Source organism: Protopterus annectens, chromosome 2.part1 (assembly GCF_019279795.1).
Source record: "Protopterus annectens isolate FY-2018-M chromosome 2.part1, PAN1.0, whole genome shotgun sequence".
In the NCBI taxonomy this organism is placed as follows: Eukaryota; Metazoa; Chordata; order Ceratodontiformes; family Protopteridae; genus Protopterus; species Protopterus annectens.
Window position 1 is genome coordinate 1,343,114,349 of NC_056729.1, and position 18,764 is coordinate 1,343,133,112.

The window sequence follows — 18,764 nt, forward strand, 5'->3', positions numbered from 1 at the left end:
ATGCATGCTGCTACTACTATGTGCTCTGCTCACGAATAACTTTTCAATAAAGTTTTATTTCGTATGTATATTTTGTAAATAATGTGCTGATTGTGATATATTCAACTGCATTCAGCTCTGTATGCATAAAAATATATTTTTTTATGGTTTAGAGTTCCATCTCTCATTTTCAGTTCAATGTATATACAAAACCAAAATATTAACGCTTTTGTTTTCGCTACAAACCAAGTTTATGAATATTTTTCAGTGCTTATGTTTTCTTTTGCCTGGCATTATTGTCAGTGCGGTCTCTGTCTTCTTAGCCCAGGCCATGGCTGAAAGAGGTCTTATGACCAGTTCACTCCAGTCTTTTGTTGTTTTTAAGACATCACCTATATCTACTTGTTGACGTTATGCCATATATGGCTTTTATCTACAAAAATAACAAACTTGCAGAAGATTATTTTCCTTCTAATTACACCACTGACATATTGCAAGCAACCTGCAGATCAAGAGAGAACCAAGTAGAAAAAATATATAAAGGAAACACAGAATAAGATGCAAATTCCAAACAATCCTTCTTTGCATTCAAGATCTCTTTTTGCATGAATGTATGTACTGCCAATCAAAATAAATAATAGAGGTATAAAACATAATTGGCCTTTAAAATCAAACTTGTTCCAGCTGCCTGAAGTAGGCACAAAAGAAAGGAAAAAATGCTACCAAATATGATCTCCAAATATAAAAGAAGACAGAGGTAATCCAGAGGACTCGAGTGAAGACTGGTATCCCACCTGTGACCCAAAGGTGACAGGACTAACAAGAAACTCAGTATAAAGGATTAGTCCAGATAAAATCATTTTAGATAGCAGATCTAGGAGACTCTCTCTCTCTGATACTCTCCCTGTGGGAGGAATAAAGACACCTTCTTGAAGGTTCCAGTAGTTTATCCAGTTAAGTAGGCAGATGAAACTTTAGCAAGGTATCTTTATTCCTCCCACAGGGAGGGTAACAGAGAGAGTCTCCTAGTTCTGGTACCTAAAGTGATTTTTATCTGAACTAGCAAATATAAATAAAGTGGATTACTAGGAAACACAAACACCTTACCTGATTCACAGGCATCCCTTTGGACTTGGGTAATAGAAGATAGGCCTTGCTGAACAGCCTTCCGACTTGCTGCTTTTAACTGGCACACATTTTCATAGGTTACAGAATCACTTCCACACACCTGGTACCTTTGTTTACACTGGCAGATGCCCTTGGCAAGTCGTTTGCCAGCAGGATGCTTGCATTCCAGACCATCACCACATGGTGGACCTTCCTTTTTCCCACAAGGCTCACCTTCTCCAGCAGCGCATATCAGGCAGCAATTACAGTGGTCAGGGACATAGCCACTTGGGCAGCTGGGACTAAGGCACCTGGAAACATCACACCGAGCTGGGCACTTGGGCTCAGCTTTTAACATGTTGAAAGTAAACAGCAGGCACATGGTAAACAATAAAGGTTCCATTTTCACTGATCTCAAAAGTGTTAACAATATAGCATTAACTCAGTGCAAATGTAAAAGCAGAACTGCCTTCATAAATATTGCCAGACCAAAATAACACAAACACTAATACTATGCACTATGTGTAGGTAACTGTACCTTTAAAAATAAAAGACAAATGTCCAGAACAGTGTAAAAATAACAGTGTATGGACTAAATACCTTAGAAAATGTTCAGAAAACAAGCATTTGCTTGAGTTCCGGAAATAACAAAATATGCACTAAAACAAGATAACTGTGCCTTTTAAAACAGGAGAAAGTGCTTTTTGGAAAATACTGTTTTGTAAATGTTAGCTTGAAAGTATTATGTTGTAGTTTATTTGCAAAATATAAGCAATTGCAAAAACAAGGCAAAGAAATAGAGCAAGGAAAGATCCTATGTAGAAGTTAGCAAATATTCAAACCTCGAAAAGTAATAAGCAGAGACTGCTGTCCAGACACAAGCTGTGCATACGTCATTCCTTCCAAAACAAGAATTAAAGTGCAGCTGCAACATACAACTGAAATCAACCTCTTAACATGCAAAAGTAAGACCAAATGACAACATCTAAACTATTTTGTAATAAGGCAAGCTAGATACATCCATTAAAATGCATTTTAGAATTGTAATTAACTGCAACTATGGCAAGCTTTAAGTGTGTTACTGAATCAGCAGTAACAGACAAAGGAGAATCCTCGTTGTGTGTCTGTCTGTCTGCTTTCTGTGAGTCACTCCACACTTGCTCCTTGCTTGTTGAAGTCAGCACTACTGCTTTGGAATACAGACCCCTGCTGTCAGCCAAGCCCTGCCCATGTAGGCTGGAATTTCCAAAAGAAATAAACTTCTTCACAAAAAACCTACTTAACTAACTCACTGCCAGATGGTACCACAAAAACTACATTATTTGAGTTTGTTCATTTTAAAAGGTAACATATATATTTGCTGCAAATTACAAACTGTTTATGTGTTTAGAATATTTTCTGTCTTTAATGGACAGAATGAGGCTTTCCAGTGAAGCTCAGCAGAATATGAAATGTATTTAGTTTGAATTATTTAGCTGGGAGGGGCGCATTAATGCAATTGTTGCATTCAGTTTCCTCTTTCAAACAGAAATTCAAAGTGTCTGTGACCAGTTCATTTCTGTACAATGTACAGCTGAAGGAATTCTGGTCTTGTGAGTTGCTTCTTTATTTACTTTTATTTATATTTTGACGACTGGGCTGTCTAACTTGGCAGGGACCATTTTCAATGGAGGCCTAGAGAGAAACATTCTGTAATGCTGCAGTTGTAAAAACCCCCCTGAAAACTCATAACAATAAAGCACATGACTGCGGTACAGAAAAAAACAATTAAGTTTACAAGAGGTTTGTTGCTAAGTATAGCATTTCAGTATAAGCATTTATATATACCACTTTGTCAGGCTCCATCACCCGTGAATTTCAGTGCCACAGTGGCAGTATAATAGTGAAATTCTGTAGTACCCAACAAATATCATCAAAATTAGGAACCCTGATGTAGTGGTGATATTGGAGGTGGGACAGGGCTTATGCTATTTAAGAAAGGATTGATTAATAAAGATACTTCTAAGCAATGCTTAGGTACAGCTAAGAAATCAGAGATAGTGCAAAGGGTTCTTATTATATCACCAGCATACCTCTCAACCTCTTTAAGCAAGAAATATGGACAAAGTCACAAAAAAAATGGAGTGACAAAGGCACCATAGGGACATTTTGTAAACATTGCTCTTATAAATTTGGAAAGTTGGTAGAATAACAGGTTTTGCGTTAGCATGAATTTTCTGAAGGATATGAAGTCTGAACCTCAAATGTCTGCCATAACTTTCTGACTTCAATCCTCAATGATTTGCCAGTGATTTGCCAGAAGACCATATTTTCATGGGAAACAGATGAACAAAAGGCAAAAATCTGGATGTTCTGCGAAAATCTGTACAGGCGAAAGGTATGCCATATACTCACACAGCATACAACACACAAAAAATGATATGGGCATAAAAATGGTATATGCAGATGAATGGAATTAGAAGGCATGATGGGAGAACTGGCAGCCCAATGTCCATCTCAATTTGTGTTCATACTTGATACTTTCTTCTTTGTTGTTTTATCTTTATGAACTGCAATGGTATTTTTAGCTTGATTTGTTTTCTGCTAACAGCCATTTATGATTTTCTTGCCCTACCTGCATGTTTCACTACAGCTATTAATTACTGTCTAATTCTGTATACTATTCATCCTGCTGATATTTCATAACTGTAAATCTCAATTTTTACTTTGCTACCAATTTTAAAACCTGGTACAAGCATTATTATGCATTATGACCTGGCTAGTAGACAAATCTATGTTTTATAGTACCTCCAGATTTGGTTATTTTCTGATGACTTTGTTCATAGGTTCATAGGTTCATACTAGGCTATCTGCCCTGGGGCAATTATAAGCCTAGCCCGATTCTGTATGGCTTACGCCACCCCTTGATTTGAGTATACTGTGCCCTTTTTAAGGTTTAGTTTACTGTGCCTCTGTCTAATAGTGACACGGGAGTAATCCCTGGGACAAACCTACGATCCCCCATCCACTTATCGAGATTCTTCTTGAAGAGATTCAGTGAGGTGCTCTGCCTCACATGAACTGGAATTCTATTCCAGAGCGAAGGGAGCCTCTGGGTTATGAATCTGTCCCTCCAGCAAGTTCTATTTATTTCTGTGCTGAGGTTCAAGTCCCTCGAGCGTGTGGCTCTAAGGGATTTAGATTTACTGAGGTGGAGCATGTCCATTAATTCTGGATTTGACATAGCTTTGTATGTCAGGCATAGATCACCTCAAGTAGGCGGTATGCAACTGAGTAGAGCTGGAGTTTTTTAACCGAGCAGCATATGGCATCTGTTTGAGACCCTTGATCCTCTTGGTGAGATACTTTTGGGGTCTTTCCAATTGCTGCAGGTGTCGGGTAAGGTACATCCCAAAAGGGGCATTGTATTCTATGATGGGCCTGATGAGGGATGAATAAAGGCACGATTACCTCTCTTGATCTAGATGTGAAACCCTTCGTGATGAGGTGGGCTATGTAGAAGGTCTTTCTAACCACTTTGGCAATGTGGTTTTCAAAGGAGAGATTGCTATCAACTTGGGTCCCCAGGTCCCTAATAACTTTCTCTGTACTTAATGGGTTTCCGCCTATGTGGTAATTTGTGGGCACATTGTTTTTGCCAAAGGGTATGACTATACATTTTTGGCATTTAGCTTTAAACCATGGCGCTGGCACCAGTTATCTGTCTCTGTGAGACCTTTTTGAAGGATGTTTGTATCAGCTGGAGAGTTGATTATGGCGCCCAGTTTGCAGTCGTCTGCGAACTTGGTGAGCCATAGTCCTCCCACGTTTGCCTGTACCGCGGAAAAGTATATACCGAACAAGAGTGGTCCCAGGACAGAACCCTGTGGGATGCCACTTGTGACCGGTTTCGAGTCTGACATGGCTCCAGCAACTCTCACTCTGTGGGTTCTGTAGTACCTGTTTTCATTCTCATGGCTGCCTGCCATATTTATCTGACTGCCTACAGTATCCTTATTTTGGGAACTTTTTTCAGTTTACATCAGAGTGTGTAGTATGATTTGGAGATACTTCTTGGATGCACAAACTGAAAATTTTGTCTAAATCATGCTTCTTCTGAGTGTACTTGTCTGACTACATGGCACCTATTTTCATTATTGCTGTTTATCATTGTAGTAAGCAAGTTAAATTATGTTTTTTTTTCTTGTGGCGTCTACTATGAGTCCCTGATAGTTAACTGGTTGAAGCTTCTACAGTACAAAAAATGTGCCGTTTCAACCTGATGAAAAATCCTACAAAGAACATTTTTCATGGGGCAAAATTCTGTACCCCCATATATACAAGTTGCCCCACATTCCTCACTAAATATGCCAACTTTACTGTAGCACAACTCAGAAAAATGTTAAAAGACTTGATGCCTATATATCACTGCCATTGCACAAATATAATCTGTACCAGAAGTAATTTGTAATACAAGACAAAGAGACTAGAGTTAAAAAAGTCAGTGAGTTAAAATCAATGAGTTGATAGCGCATACAGTGAAAACATATCTACTAATAGTTTTACTGGCTGATTAAGTATACCTTGGGCCTTAGGTGGTTTTCAAGCTGCAGGCAACAAGCATACAATTTTTTGTCTGTTTTTGGAACATACATAACTGATTATATTTTGGGTTCACCTTCCCGATTTATGACAATGTGAACTGATGTCATTATCCAGTTACAACTACTTGACACACATCTCAAGTATTTCACTGTGATAAAAAAAATGGTCATAATAAAGTTTACAACTGGATTAACACAAATGCTAGTCCTGCAAAGCAAAGCTAATGAGTATTTACTTTAATGATAGTCACCTTCAGCCACCTCATTGACAGACAGCCCTCATACCTCTACCTAGCAATTACAGAACCACTGTTGACTGTGTACACCTTACGCATCTGACTATGGTCAAAATAGTTATGTAATCATCGACACAATGTATTTCAAGTTTATTTCACAGAAACACACAGTAGCTCAAGTTTATTATTTCACACAATGCATACTAGTCATGCAAGGCTAGACTGTTTAAACTGAGCAAACAAGTAGGTAAGTGGCTTTTATCCATAGACAAACCCAGGGGAAGCTCGTGCCATTGGACTGCAAGACTGCAGCATCCACCAGCTGTACAAAAGAAAAGAAATGAATAAAAAACAAAAGAAAAAATAAATAAAAGCAAACGCGAGACCTCAAAACTCACTCATGCGGACTCCTGCATGCCCACTCGAGGCATTTCCCAAATATGGACTGCTATTGAGCCAGTCCGGAGCATGCGCACAGATCCGGACTGTTGGTAACACAGTCCGGACTTGAAAGACAGCCTGCAACAGCAAAGATGCCAGACGTCTATGCAGTTACAACTGAACAGACTGGAAGGGGATCGAACAGCAACTTCTGCAGGCTGGAGCATGCTCTCACAGGAAGGAAATGACTTTGGCTCTCTTGCGGGGCTTTTGCATTTGAAACTGTTGCTGTTTATACTAACGTGTGTGTGTGTGTGTGTGTGTGTGTGTGTGTGTGTGTGTGTGTGTGTGTGTGTGTGTGGGTGTGCGTGCGCATATGTAAAATGCCCCACTAGCTAGACAGAAGTCAGGTAACATACCTGGTGGCTAGACTCAAACCCTGTACCTTGGGAGTAGGTGGCAAGAGCTTGAATTCCCTACCCACCACCACTTGTGAAATTTTTTCCTCATTTTTGTTCTGTTCCTCATAAAATCTGTGTTTTTTCTGGATTTTGAATTCACTAAATAATAACAGGCATTTGAATTTCAGACTTCATATTCTTCATAAAGTACATAAAACCAACAAACTCAAAACAAAGCAGATCCAAACCAAGAACAAAGTAAAATATCCAAAGGCTTGAAAGGAATGGAACAGTCCAATGTGTCTTGAATCAAAACTGACTTTAATAAAGAACAAAAAAATAAAAAGTAGAATATTACATCAAGCGCTTTCGCCTGGAGTCATACCAGGTTTTATCAAGATGAACCATCATTAAAAATTCAGTGCTTAAATAGCTTCTAGTCCAAATCATGTGACTAGAACTCCAATTAATAAAATATGCTAATTAGCCATTAAAACTAGCAAACCACCAGGTTATGTTAGAGACTTAAAAAGTTGCTTTTCAATGCTGTCAAAATTAAAACAAGTACATCAACATGACCAGCCAAACTTGTAATATCTTAAGATAATGTTAAAAATTATAAAAAAATCATATGTGCCTAAAAAACCATTCAAAAGTTGTGGTTAAAAATGACTGCCCATTAAATACAAAATAAGCAGTAGTTAAAAAAATTGTTCAAAACAAGACATTGTCCATGTTGTTCAAATAAACAGAACTACCAAGAAATAAACATCATAACTTAGCCCTCCTCAGTTTTAAAACACTCATGATGCTAACACTGTCGTTCAAACCAGGGGGTTTAGTTGCATTTAATTTAAGCTGCCACCATAATTCCTTATATTCCAATCGGGCATCCCACTCACCCCCTCTACCATCCTGCAAGACTTGATCTAATATAAAAAACTTAAGTTGCATATTGGGGCATGAACCAAGATGTTTATAAAAAGCATTGTTTTCCTTCTTCTTAGAAACATCATAGAGGTGCTCATATATCCTTCTTCTGAATGTTCTCTCAGTTTTACCCACATAAAAACTGGAGCACTGTGTGCAAAACCCCAAATAGACAACCCCTTTAGTACCACAGTTGTAAGAACGCGCAGCCTTAACTCTAAACCTCCTAGATGGAATAAATAATGAATTTTCGTTGAGAACATAAGTACATTGTTTACATGAGCCACACTTATACGTGCCAAATTTCAAACAACCCCTTGTAGAACCAAAACCAGATTCACCCTCAAAAAGGCCCTTAAGATTCATGTCTCTTTTTCTAATGAAATGGGGGTGTTCCTTGACGAATTGTTTGAAATCGTCATGATGTGTAAGTATAGGCCAATATTTTGTGATTAACTGCTCGACCTTCAGTGAATCCCCAGAAAAGGTATGCACAAAGCTATTCTGGTGTTCGGTCTGTTTAGATGATTTTAAAAGGGTTTCATGAGTCACCCCACTACCTAAAAGAGGGCAATACACAGTTTCCCTGCCTGCAATTACCTCCCCAGCTAAATCATCAACTAAGTACGCTGGGTACCCCCTTTCATTGAAAAGTTGCTTCAAAAAAACTGACCTTGTCAAGGAAAAACTCTAATGTACTACACATCCTAGAGGCACGTATGAATTACCCTTTCACTATCCCTTTCTTCTGGTGAAAGGGGTGACCACTATTGAAGTGCAAATAAGAGTTAGAGAAAGAACGTTTCCTATATACTTTAGATTGAAAGGTACAATTAATGACATCCTTAAAAAGAGCAATATCAAGATAATTCAAATAATCACTGTTAACACTGTGAGTAAATGCTAAAAAGGGGGTAGTAGAGTTGATATAGGCCATAAATTCCAAAAATTGGTCCAAGGTACCATCCCATAAAAGATAGATATCATCAAGATATCTTTGATAGTGGATAATATGTTGAGCCCAAGTTGTAGAAAAGATGAATGTACTTTCCCAGTGGCGTAGTACAATATTGGCGTAGCTGGAAGCACAAGCCATGCCCATTACTACACCCTTCTTTTGTTTGTAGAAATCACCCTTAAAATAAATAAAATTGTTGTCCAGGACAGTTTCCATGAACTCAACCAATAATCCAATCATGTTAGCCCCTAGGCTAGATTCAAAAGTTAAAGTGTCATTAAACCATTCCAAGCCCATGTCATGAGGAATACTAGGAAATAGCTCAACTATATCAATAGTTGCCATCAGTAAATCTGGTTTGTAAAAATTTTTTTGAATGCCAGAAAGAAAGTCCCATGAATCTTTACAAACATAGGGTAAATCAAATGCAAATTTGTTAATGTTAAAATCAATGAACTTACCTAAGGGCTCTGTTATCCCACCAGCCCCAGACACAATAGGCCTAAAATTTAAAGGATCTAAGCCCTTGTGCATTTTAGGAATTCCAAAAATTGCAGGTGTCCTAGGATTTTTGACATACAAATAATTATATAATTTTTCATTTATTGCACCCTGCAGTAAATGATCCATGAGTGCATAAGAAATCTTTGAATATGCTATATTTAACTTGTTCCTAGATATCAGTTCATAACGCTCAGCATCCTGCAACATATTATGAATGTAGTTGTCATATATCATGTTATACATTAAAACTATACCCCCACCCTTATCCGGCTTCATCACCCGGATGTCCTCCTCTCGAAGCCTTCTTACCAATTGACTAAGCTCTTGTCTAAAGTTGCCAGATGGAATGTGAGACCAGTTCAAACAGAAGTCTCTTATGTCTCTCTCTACCATGTCTTCAAATAATTTTAGCAATGGATTTAAAGGTGGGTTAAATGTGCTGAATCTTGTGAGCCCATCATTGATCTGAGTCTGACCTTTGAAAAAGAAAGAAAGGTTCAGCCGTCTAACAAAAAGTTTTAAATCAACTAAAATAGTACATAGATCAAGTCTGCGTGAGGGTACGTAATGAAGCCCTTTAGTGAAAAGCTCAAAAAAATCATCAGTGATTGTAATATCAGTAAAATTATACATAACAAAATTGTCCTTTCTAATTAAGACAAAATTGTCATGTACCCCCGGTTTCATGAACAGAAATTCTAATACAGTCTTCATCTAAAGCCGTTATCTGCGTGTTCTGTTCCAAGCTTGAGGTTGGTTTAGGACATTCCTCCCCCCTGGTCTGTCCGGGGGATAGTGAAAATCCGATGGTCTACTTTGACTGTTTTTTTGAGCAAGCCTCTCACTTCTCCTTGGTACGTCTAGTACAGGATTAGGGGCATTATCATTAAAAACAGTATCACTGTTGTGATTGTAGGAATGCCTAGTATCCTGCCTACCCCTACCAACCAGTGGGTAGGCTTTTCCATCCCTGTATTCTGTGAGGTCGCGCTCAAGCTTCCTGATCTTACGATTCACTATCTTTAAACAGAAATGGTCTACTTCATTAAAAACACGATCATATTCCCTTTTAACACTTAGAAAATTCTTATTTTTAACTACACAATCATTGAGAGATGTTACCTCCTTAAGTAACACAACAGCTTTTTCCTCATAATCTTTTATCATACATTCAAGCATTTCAAGCCCTGCCTTGTCAAAAATTTTAACCAAACTATTGTAAAGGGAAGATCCAGCTACAGCATTATTAGGAAATTTGTAGCAGCGTAACCCATTCGGGACACGCTGCACACGCAAACATTCTTTCAAGTAGTCTATTTCTAATTGCGTGCTCTTAAAAACATACAGCTTGTCGTTAAAAGTTTTAAAATCATGTTCCATGCAGTTGTCCAAGCTGTTATTAGTAATAAAGGTACCTTGTTTAAATTGAAATAGTTTTTCTGTCCATGAAACAAAATTAAAGTCTTTTTTCACAGAATGACTTCTAGCATTGTTGACATTCACTTGGTGTAACTGCTGCTCCTGTGGATCGGTGCAACCCAATAAAATCCCTCCGGGAACTTCCCCTGCTGAAAAAACTCCATTACTAGGACCTGAAGTTGCTGTGGCAAACAAACCCAGTTAATTTTGCTGATTGCCAGGCAATAAAGCCTCAGAAGTGTTAGATTCAGGACTTAAGGACTTAGTCAGTCGAGATAAAAGAGATAAAATCTGCTTAAATTCACCACGTGTAACCGATGCATCATCGGTTTCATCTCTTAACAATAGTGGTGTATCAGCAAAATTAGATAGTTCATCCCATGGATAAATAAAACCAATAAACTCAAAACAAAGCAGATCCAAACTAAGAACAAAGTAAAATATCCAAAGGCTTGAAAGGAACGGAACAGTCCAACGTGTCTTGAATCAAAATTGACTTTAATAAAGAACAAAAAAATAAAAAGTAGAATATTACATCAGCGCCGCTGGAATCATACCAGGCTTTATCAAGATGAACCATCATTAAAAATTCAGTGCTTAAATAGCTTCTAGTCCAAATCATGTGACTAGAACTCCAATTAATAAAATATGCTAATTAGCCATTAAAACTAGCAAACCACCAGGTTATGTTAGAGACTTAAAAAGTTGCTTTTCAATGCTGTCAAAATTAAAACAAGTACATCAACATGACCAGCCAAACTTGTAATATTTTAAGATAACGTTAAAAATTATAAAAAAATTCATATGTGCCTAAAAAAACATTCAAAAGTTGTGGTTAAATGGTTTTAATAATAATAAAAATAATTTTGAATGTTTTTTTTAGGCACATATGAATTTTTAACGTTATCTTAAGATATTACAAGTTTGGCTGGTCATGTTGATGTACTTGTTTTAACTTTGACAGCATTGAAAAGCAACTTTTCTCTAACATAACCTGGTGGTTTGCTAGTTTTAATGGCTAATTAGCATATTTTATTAATTGGAGTTCTAGTCACATGATTTGGACTAGAAGCTATTTAAGCACTGAGTTTTTAATGATGGTTCATCTTGATGAAGCCTGGTATGACTCCAGGCGAAAGCGCTTGATGTAATATTCTACTTTTTATTTTTTTGTTCTTTATTAAAGTCAATTTTGATTCAAGACACATTGGACTGTGCCGTTCCTTTCAAGCCTTTGGATATTTTACTTTGTTCATAAAGTACATGTTAACACAACGCCTATTATTCTAGCAATTTTCTGTTTATAAGATCAATATTTGAAATGTGTCCCTATTTGTGGGGCTGTATTTTCCCATTAATGGCTTTGTCCAGGTTTTTTGTGCTAACAGGTTGAGAGCTATGGTGAGAAATGAATTCACTAAATATGTTTGGGGGCTGTAGTCATCATAATTTGGCTTTGTCTAGGTTTTTGTGCTAAGATATTGAGAGCTATGTTGAGAACTGAATTCACCATATGATAGCCATTTAAGTTTCAGTCTACTTGTCTTTCAAGAACCAGCTGATTTGGCATAGTTGTGTGTTGTTCTGATTGTAGTGCACAGGGTCCTGGGTTCAAGACTTGACGGTGAAATGCATGGTGGTAACACAGCATTTTATTCTAGCAACTTTCCAAGATTATGCAAGCAATGTTTAACATCTGTCCCTTGTTTATCGGCTTTTGTCCCCCCTGCCAAAATTTTTGGCTTTTTCCCGATTTCTTGTGCTTCAAAGTTGAGAGATACAGTTGAGTGTCAAGTGCATTTTACAAGTAGCTGAGAGCTTGAAGAGAAGTTTAGTGCTGCTTATGCTGTAGCTGCTTGTGTTGTTAATAGCACAACAGATAGTGTACTTGCTTTTGAAGCAGAAGACTGTGAGTTCTACTCCCACAGTATATACATGCATTACTGATACTGTACTGTGTTGTACTTTTAAAGGAGGCAGATGCTGCAGTCATGAGAATGCCCTCTTTGGTGGAGATACCTAGTAACGATGAACCTGTTATCAGTTTGCCATCCATTCCCTATTGCAATATTATTAACTTATCATTTTTTAATATAGCATAGGCAATTTATTCCTCAAGAGAAACAGGCACTTTATTTATAGATGAAACAATGAAATGTAAAGATGTGTGCTATCCGTAACCTCTTTATTAGTTATAGATCTCTTTAATGTGGAATTATTTAGATGACTTTTACTTCTGCAGAGATTGTGCATATTTACTGATACTGGTGGATTGCAGAAGTTTGAGTAGACTTTTATGATGGAAATGTTCTGAATTGGGCAGTTTTGTCATTGTTGATGCATGCATTTTGTTTCATTGTTTACTGGAAAAATGTTCAAAACAATAAATTTAAAATGCCCTCTAACAACTGTACTGTATTATGCAAGGAATATAATTTAATACAATCAGGAAGGTGGATCAAAGAACACATGTATGTTTCCTGTGCAAGGGGCCTATGATTTGAAAACAGCCTAAGTTAATCTTTATCTGCCACTGGCCAGAAGTATTTTCTTTGAATCTGGGATTTGATGCTGTTTTATTGAATGTGAGTTTGAAGGGCAGAGAAGTTTTAATGCTAAGTTTATTTTCATTGTGAAACTGCATTCCTTTGTTTAGCATGTCTATTAGTGTTTGTGCTATAAAATGTAAAATAAAACTTTTAAATGAAATCCAATTCATCGTAGAAGTAAATCAGTATGCACATTACAGTGTTTATGGTAAATGGGGTGAAATAGCCAAGTAATGGGACATTGGAATAGCTGCAGGGGAGAAGCCCCATTCGACCATGATTTTGTGAGGGGGAGGGTGGAAAACTCATGCCTGGCTGAATTATACCTCTCAACTGTCCAGATTTTTGCAGAATGAATAGATTTTTGCAGAATGAATAGATTTTTTGCTTCTTGTTTTTAGTTTGTTCCGCATAACATTTGTGGTTTTCTGGCAAATCATTTAGGAATGAAGTCACTAAATAATGACAGACATTGAGTTTCAGACTTCATACCCTTCAGAAAAATGCATGCTAAAGCAAGACCTGTTATTCTGTCAACTGTCTAAGTTTATACAAGAGCAATTTTTAGTACTGTTTGTACATTCCCCCAATATATTTGGCCTTGTCCAGATTACTTGTGTTAAGAGGTTGAGAGGTATGAGCAAATAAATCACTTTATAGAATTAGGTATAGCCAAACCTCTCAACTGTCCCAGATTGTGGCTCAAAATCTTGCTCTTCCCCTAATAATCCCTCCTCAAAATGACAAATTTGGAAGAAAATGTGGAGGGTTTACAATTAATAAATAATTGAAATGATCAGAGTTATAGGTTGCTTTTAATTTCAGAAATACATGTAGATTCTCTTATTTTGTCAGCTGCTCAAGTTAACAGTACTAATATTAAAAAGTGTCCCTTTTTTGACAGGTACCCAGCTGTATTCCATGGCTATTTTATATTTTTGCATCACATTTTTGGTCCATTTTTCATAAAATTGTGGTTTTCTGGCAAATTAGTGGCAAATCATTAAAGATTGAAATTAGAAAATATTGACAGACATTTGAGTTTCAGATTTCATATCCTTCAGAAAATTCATACGAATGCAAGACCTATTATTCTATTATTTGTCTAAGTTTATAAGAGCAATATTTAAAAATTGGCCTTTTTTTTGGGCCTTTGTCCCACTTCTATTAATGGCTTTTTCCGGATTTCTTGCTCTGAGGTTGAGAGGTATGACAAATATGTCAGGGCCATCACCGTCAGCCAGAGACATTTCAAATTGTGACATACTTGTTGCACCCCACTCTTCCACATAATGACTCTGAATGTGTCCAAGTAAGGCAAGGAGCATTTATGCAGTGTAAGTGTGCAGAATATCCTTGCATCCAAGGTAGACACAAGTACTACAGTGGCTTTTCATCTGTCCTTGATTTTCCAGAATGTTCTGGCTTTCTATCATATTTTTATACTGTTGATTTATGCTTCTTCTTATTCAGAAAATGCATGTTGTTGCAGAGCCTGTTGCTCTGTGTTTAAGTAGCAATGTTTTAATGACCATCAGATAAGCATGTCTGAGATTATAAGACACAAGTAAGCTTTAATAAGCATACTGTTAAAGAATTACCAGTATTGAAAACATTTTTGTTGTTACCATGCAGAGAATATTTACATAACTAGATCGCATATAAGCCTTAGGTATTGAAATGCATATGACAGCATTTGTAATAAAGGGCAGGATTACAGTATTTTCAGAAGCTCATTACATTTGTTGGAGACTTGCAGTCATCTTCGCAGGCTTTACCTGTAAACTAAACAGAATGCCAATCTATCATGTGTGGTCCATAACCCGTGGAGTAATCTTTCAAGTAATTTATCTTGAGCCTGTTTCTTGTTTGATGTTCATTTTTTACTTTGATCATGTTTTCCCCATGAAACAAGTAGAAAGTTGTCAGGCAGCAGGTCTTTTTTGGCTAAGAAACATTTTTACAAGTGGGGGTTACTTTCAGCATGTTATTTGGTACTTTTATAAACTGAATATAAATTATAATTAGAACTGCAGTGCAAGGAGAAGTGATTTGAGTTGAGTGCTGCTTGTTTTTTTATACTTGATTTTGACTGGCATTCCAGTAATGTATTTAAAAAGTAATTTCTTTTTTCTTGCCTCACAACCTTTTTGTTTCCATCTAGATATTAAATAAGCTGTCATGTAGCCAGTGCATTGAAATATTTTTTTTCTTCTGCACTTCATTTTGTCTTGATTGGACTCTCATAGTGACAGTTTGGCACCCAGGGCAAGCGTATTTAATTAAAGTCCTAGTTTTTAAGGTTTTTAGCATACCCTTCCCCTTTCTAGTTGGCCACACCCCTTCCATTGGCCCCACCCATTCAGCTGTCTCCTTCAGCCCCCCTTTGATTTGAAGCCACCAGCTGCTACTGGACAAATCCCACCCAGCAATTATCCTTGCTATGTGCACCTCGTTTGATTGAATCAAATCAGAGGAATCATAGATTTCTTTTATAAATGGATGCAGTTTCCTGAGTGTCACAGTGGCACAGCAGACAGCATTGCCACCTCACAGTAACAGGTTCCCCGGTTTGATTCTCAGCTGGGATGCCTTCTGTGTGGATTCTGCATGTCCTCCCTGTGTTTATGTGGGTTTCCTCCAGGTGTTCTGGTCTTCTGCCACATTCCAAAGACATGCAGTAGGTGTCTTGGACACTCTAAATTGGCCATAGGTGTGAGTATGCATATGACTGTATGGTGTGGAAGAACAACTGTGGCAGGGCTAGCCACCTGGTAGTGTTAGTCTTGGCTCTATATGATTATCATTGTTGAAGTGGTACCCTGACCTCATGTGAAAATGGGAAAAAGGGCTGTGGATGGATCCTGGGGGAGAGAAAGTCTCTTTTCAGATAGTCCAAGGAGGTATGTTTCAAGTCGTTTTCTCCAACATGTACTATGGCTGTGCCATGTGTGTACTTGTGGTGCAAGGACTTGCATGATGTGGTGAAATCTGGCATGTGACGGGCTACTTATTGTCATCCTGTCCTTAGCTTGGTGAGTGGTGTATCAGTGTGTCTCACTGTGGAGTCACCTGAGTCCTAGGGTATTGTATTGTGTGGAGCTTTGCCTTATGGCCTTTTGGAATGAGACACTCGGAGTGTTAGATGCATGTTTCATGCTGGGTGCGGCCTGAGTTGACTGTTTGTGAGGTTGCTTAGAGTATGAATTTCTTAGGTTACACTTAGGAAGCCTTCATGGTTTAGGTAGGTTACTTTTAAGAAACTCAGCATATGTAGGTGTACATGTTTGGTGTGTATATTGTGTATGACAGCTATACTGTAATATTATGCATTACTGGCAGCCTCTTTACTATTTGTAGTGGAATTATCTAAGAAATTTACCTCCAGTAATATTGTATAACTACATCTCTCACACATAGTACCAGTTTGTTTAAGTAGTAGGTAGTCGTCAGTAAAAATAAATCAATTGCTACATTGTTTCTGGTGCCCATTTCAATCAAGCGGCTATAGAGACATTTGGAAAGTGCATATCCATAGTTCTGTGTGCTTACTAATCCAGGATGAAGGAGGAGCAATGTCGATGGAATATGGAGTTGATTACTGGAGTACTATCTTGTAGTTTTGATAGCGGTCAGACAGCTAGGAATCAATAATCCATTATTCTTTCTCTTACCAAAAGCAAAGAGTAGCACTAGTCTCAAACTGCTTCCTGAGAAGTAATATTAAGCTAGGTGTTTATGGATTTTGTACACCTGCTAATGTTAGCAGATAACCTGAATAGAATTTACAGCAGCTGGACACAACAGATAGCCAATCTGCACAAAGGACCTGAAGAGGTTCTCACTAAAACTGCAACCAGACCACTCAGTGGTGTCCCATACACACTGACAAACCATATTCCAGCAGCAATCTGCATCCCTCTGCTCCTTCTCACACCAGAAAAGCAGTAACATTCATCCTAAGCTGGGTCTTAAGAAGCACTTTCCAGGCTTTCAAGTGATTGGTAATGGCAAAAATCCTATGCATTCACACACACAGTAATCTCACAGAATGTAGCTAAAGATGAAATCCCACATTTCAGCTCTTCGCACTAATTAGCTAGATTTCATTCCTATTTGATTAGTGAATGGAAAAGGGATATATTCTAATTGACAATAGCCAATAAATTTTGAAGCTCCAAGAAAATGTAACTTTAAGGTAAAAAAATGTTAAAATAAAACAAAATATAATATAAAAAGAAAAAGCTGGGAATTTCTGGTTAAAGCTTATAGTGCCTGCATATTTGAACTGCTTCTTACTGAAATTGGTACACCTCATTTGCTGTAGCAAAGACTAGATCCAGGCCTGCTGAATCTAGCTTTGTTTGTATAACTTGAGCACTAATCCAGGCATTCTTTAAAGTATTCAGTTGTATTTATTACTGCTGGTAGTAACTTGATTAAAGTGTAGCTATCATTTCTAAGTCTTTTGGATTAAGCATTTGGGCTTCAGACCAGTTGTTTTACATTAGGAAGGTTTGTGGCCTGCACTGTGGTGGCAGGACAGGTAGCTTACATCCTTCTAAGTTGGGAACTGCTGATTGAGAGCTCAGTGTCTGTTATTCTAAAAGTGTATTAGTTCTGGTTTAAGCACTTGGGCTTCAGGCCAGTTATTTTACGTTAAGAAGGATTGCGGTCTGCACTCTTGTGGGAGGAGAGGCTGGACTCTGCCCTTCTGAGCAGGGAATTTCTGGTTAGAGGCTTATAGTGCCTGCATATTCTAACTGTTTCTTACTGAAATTGGTACACCTTGTTTGCTGTAGCATAGACTAGATCCAGGCCTGCTGAATCTAGCTTTATTTGTATGCTTGTTGTTTGTTTATTTCCCTGAAACGCTAATTCCACCTAAAACGCGGCCTTTGAGCACTTCTGTGGATCCCTATATCTGCATTGCTTACTGTACTTATTTCCTTGTTTCACTTGAAAGAAAGTTACTGTTTGTCATTTTTGCATTTAAGTTACCTGTAACACATTGCATTTAAGTTACCTGGCACTTGCTCACTAAAGCAATTATATAAGTCAGCTCTAAAAAATTAAAAGCACTACACCCTCACAAACTCCCCTTGAGTACCTTATTCCCCATTGGCCCTTTTTTCAATTATAAAGGAATTCCCAATACTATTCTAGCATGTCCAAAGGTCAGTTGTCAATCTCCTCTCCGGTCCAGCTGGTGAATCTGGGAATCTTGAGGCAATGTTACAACTGCCTCATGTACACAGACAAACCTCTCCTCCTCCCAACAAATTCCAACACATGTGAGAGATGCAACCATATAGCCAAACTGGAGGCTAAGCTCTCTCAACTCAGTACTGGCGTAACCAGTCAGGAGGAGAAGGAAACCACACTCACTACAATTCCAGTCTCACATAGACCTACCATGACAACAAACCAAACACATAAACACACAAAAACATACTCGGAGGCTCTAAATAAAAATCTGCCTAAGCAGCAGAGACCTCCAAAGCAGTCACCCAAGCAACTGCTACCCCAAAACAAAACACGTGCAACACATAGCTCACAAAGCCAGTGTGCCGAACAGTCACAGCCCTTAAGGCTAAACAACACACCTGATACACTTGTAATAGGTGACTCTATCGTCAGGCACGCTGACTTCCCGCTCACCAGGCTGAATATGGAGAAGGTCACAGTGATCTGCCTGTCAGGCGCTAGGATCCGCC

The 18,764-nt window shown here is 37.9% G+C and overlaps 1 protein-coding gene across 1 annotated transcript in view; it reads right to left on the bottom strand.

Moving 5' to 3' along the window:
• HTRA3 (HtrA serine peptidase 3) overlaps positions 1–2,215 on the bottom strand; it is a 700,273-nt gene extending 698,058 nt beyond the window's left edge. The window contains exon 1 of the mRNA XM_044062803.1: positions 1,087–2,215. Within this exon, the coding sequence (XP_043918738.1) occupies positions 1,087–1,489 (403 nt within the window). The 5' untranslated portion in view covers positions 1,490–2,215. The remainder of the gene's footprint in view (positions 1–1,086) is intronic.
• Positions 2,216–18,764: the final 16,549 nt, after the last annotated feature.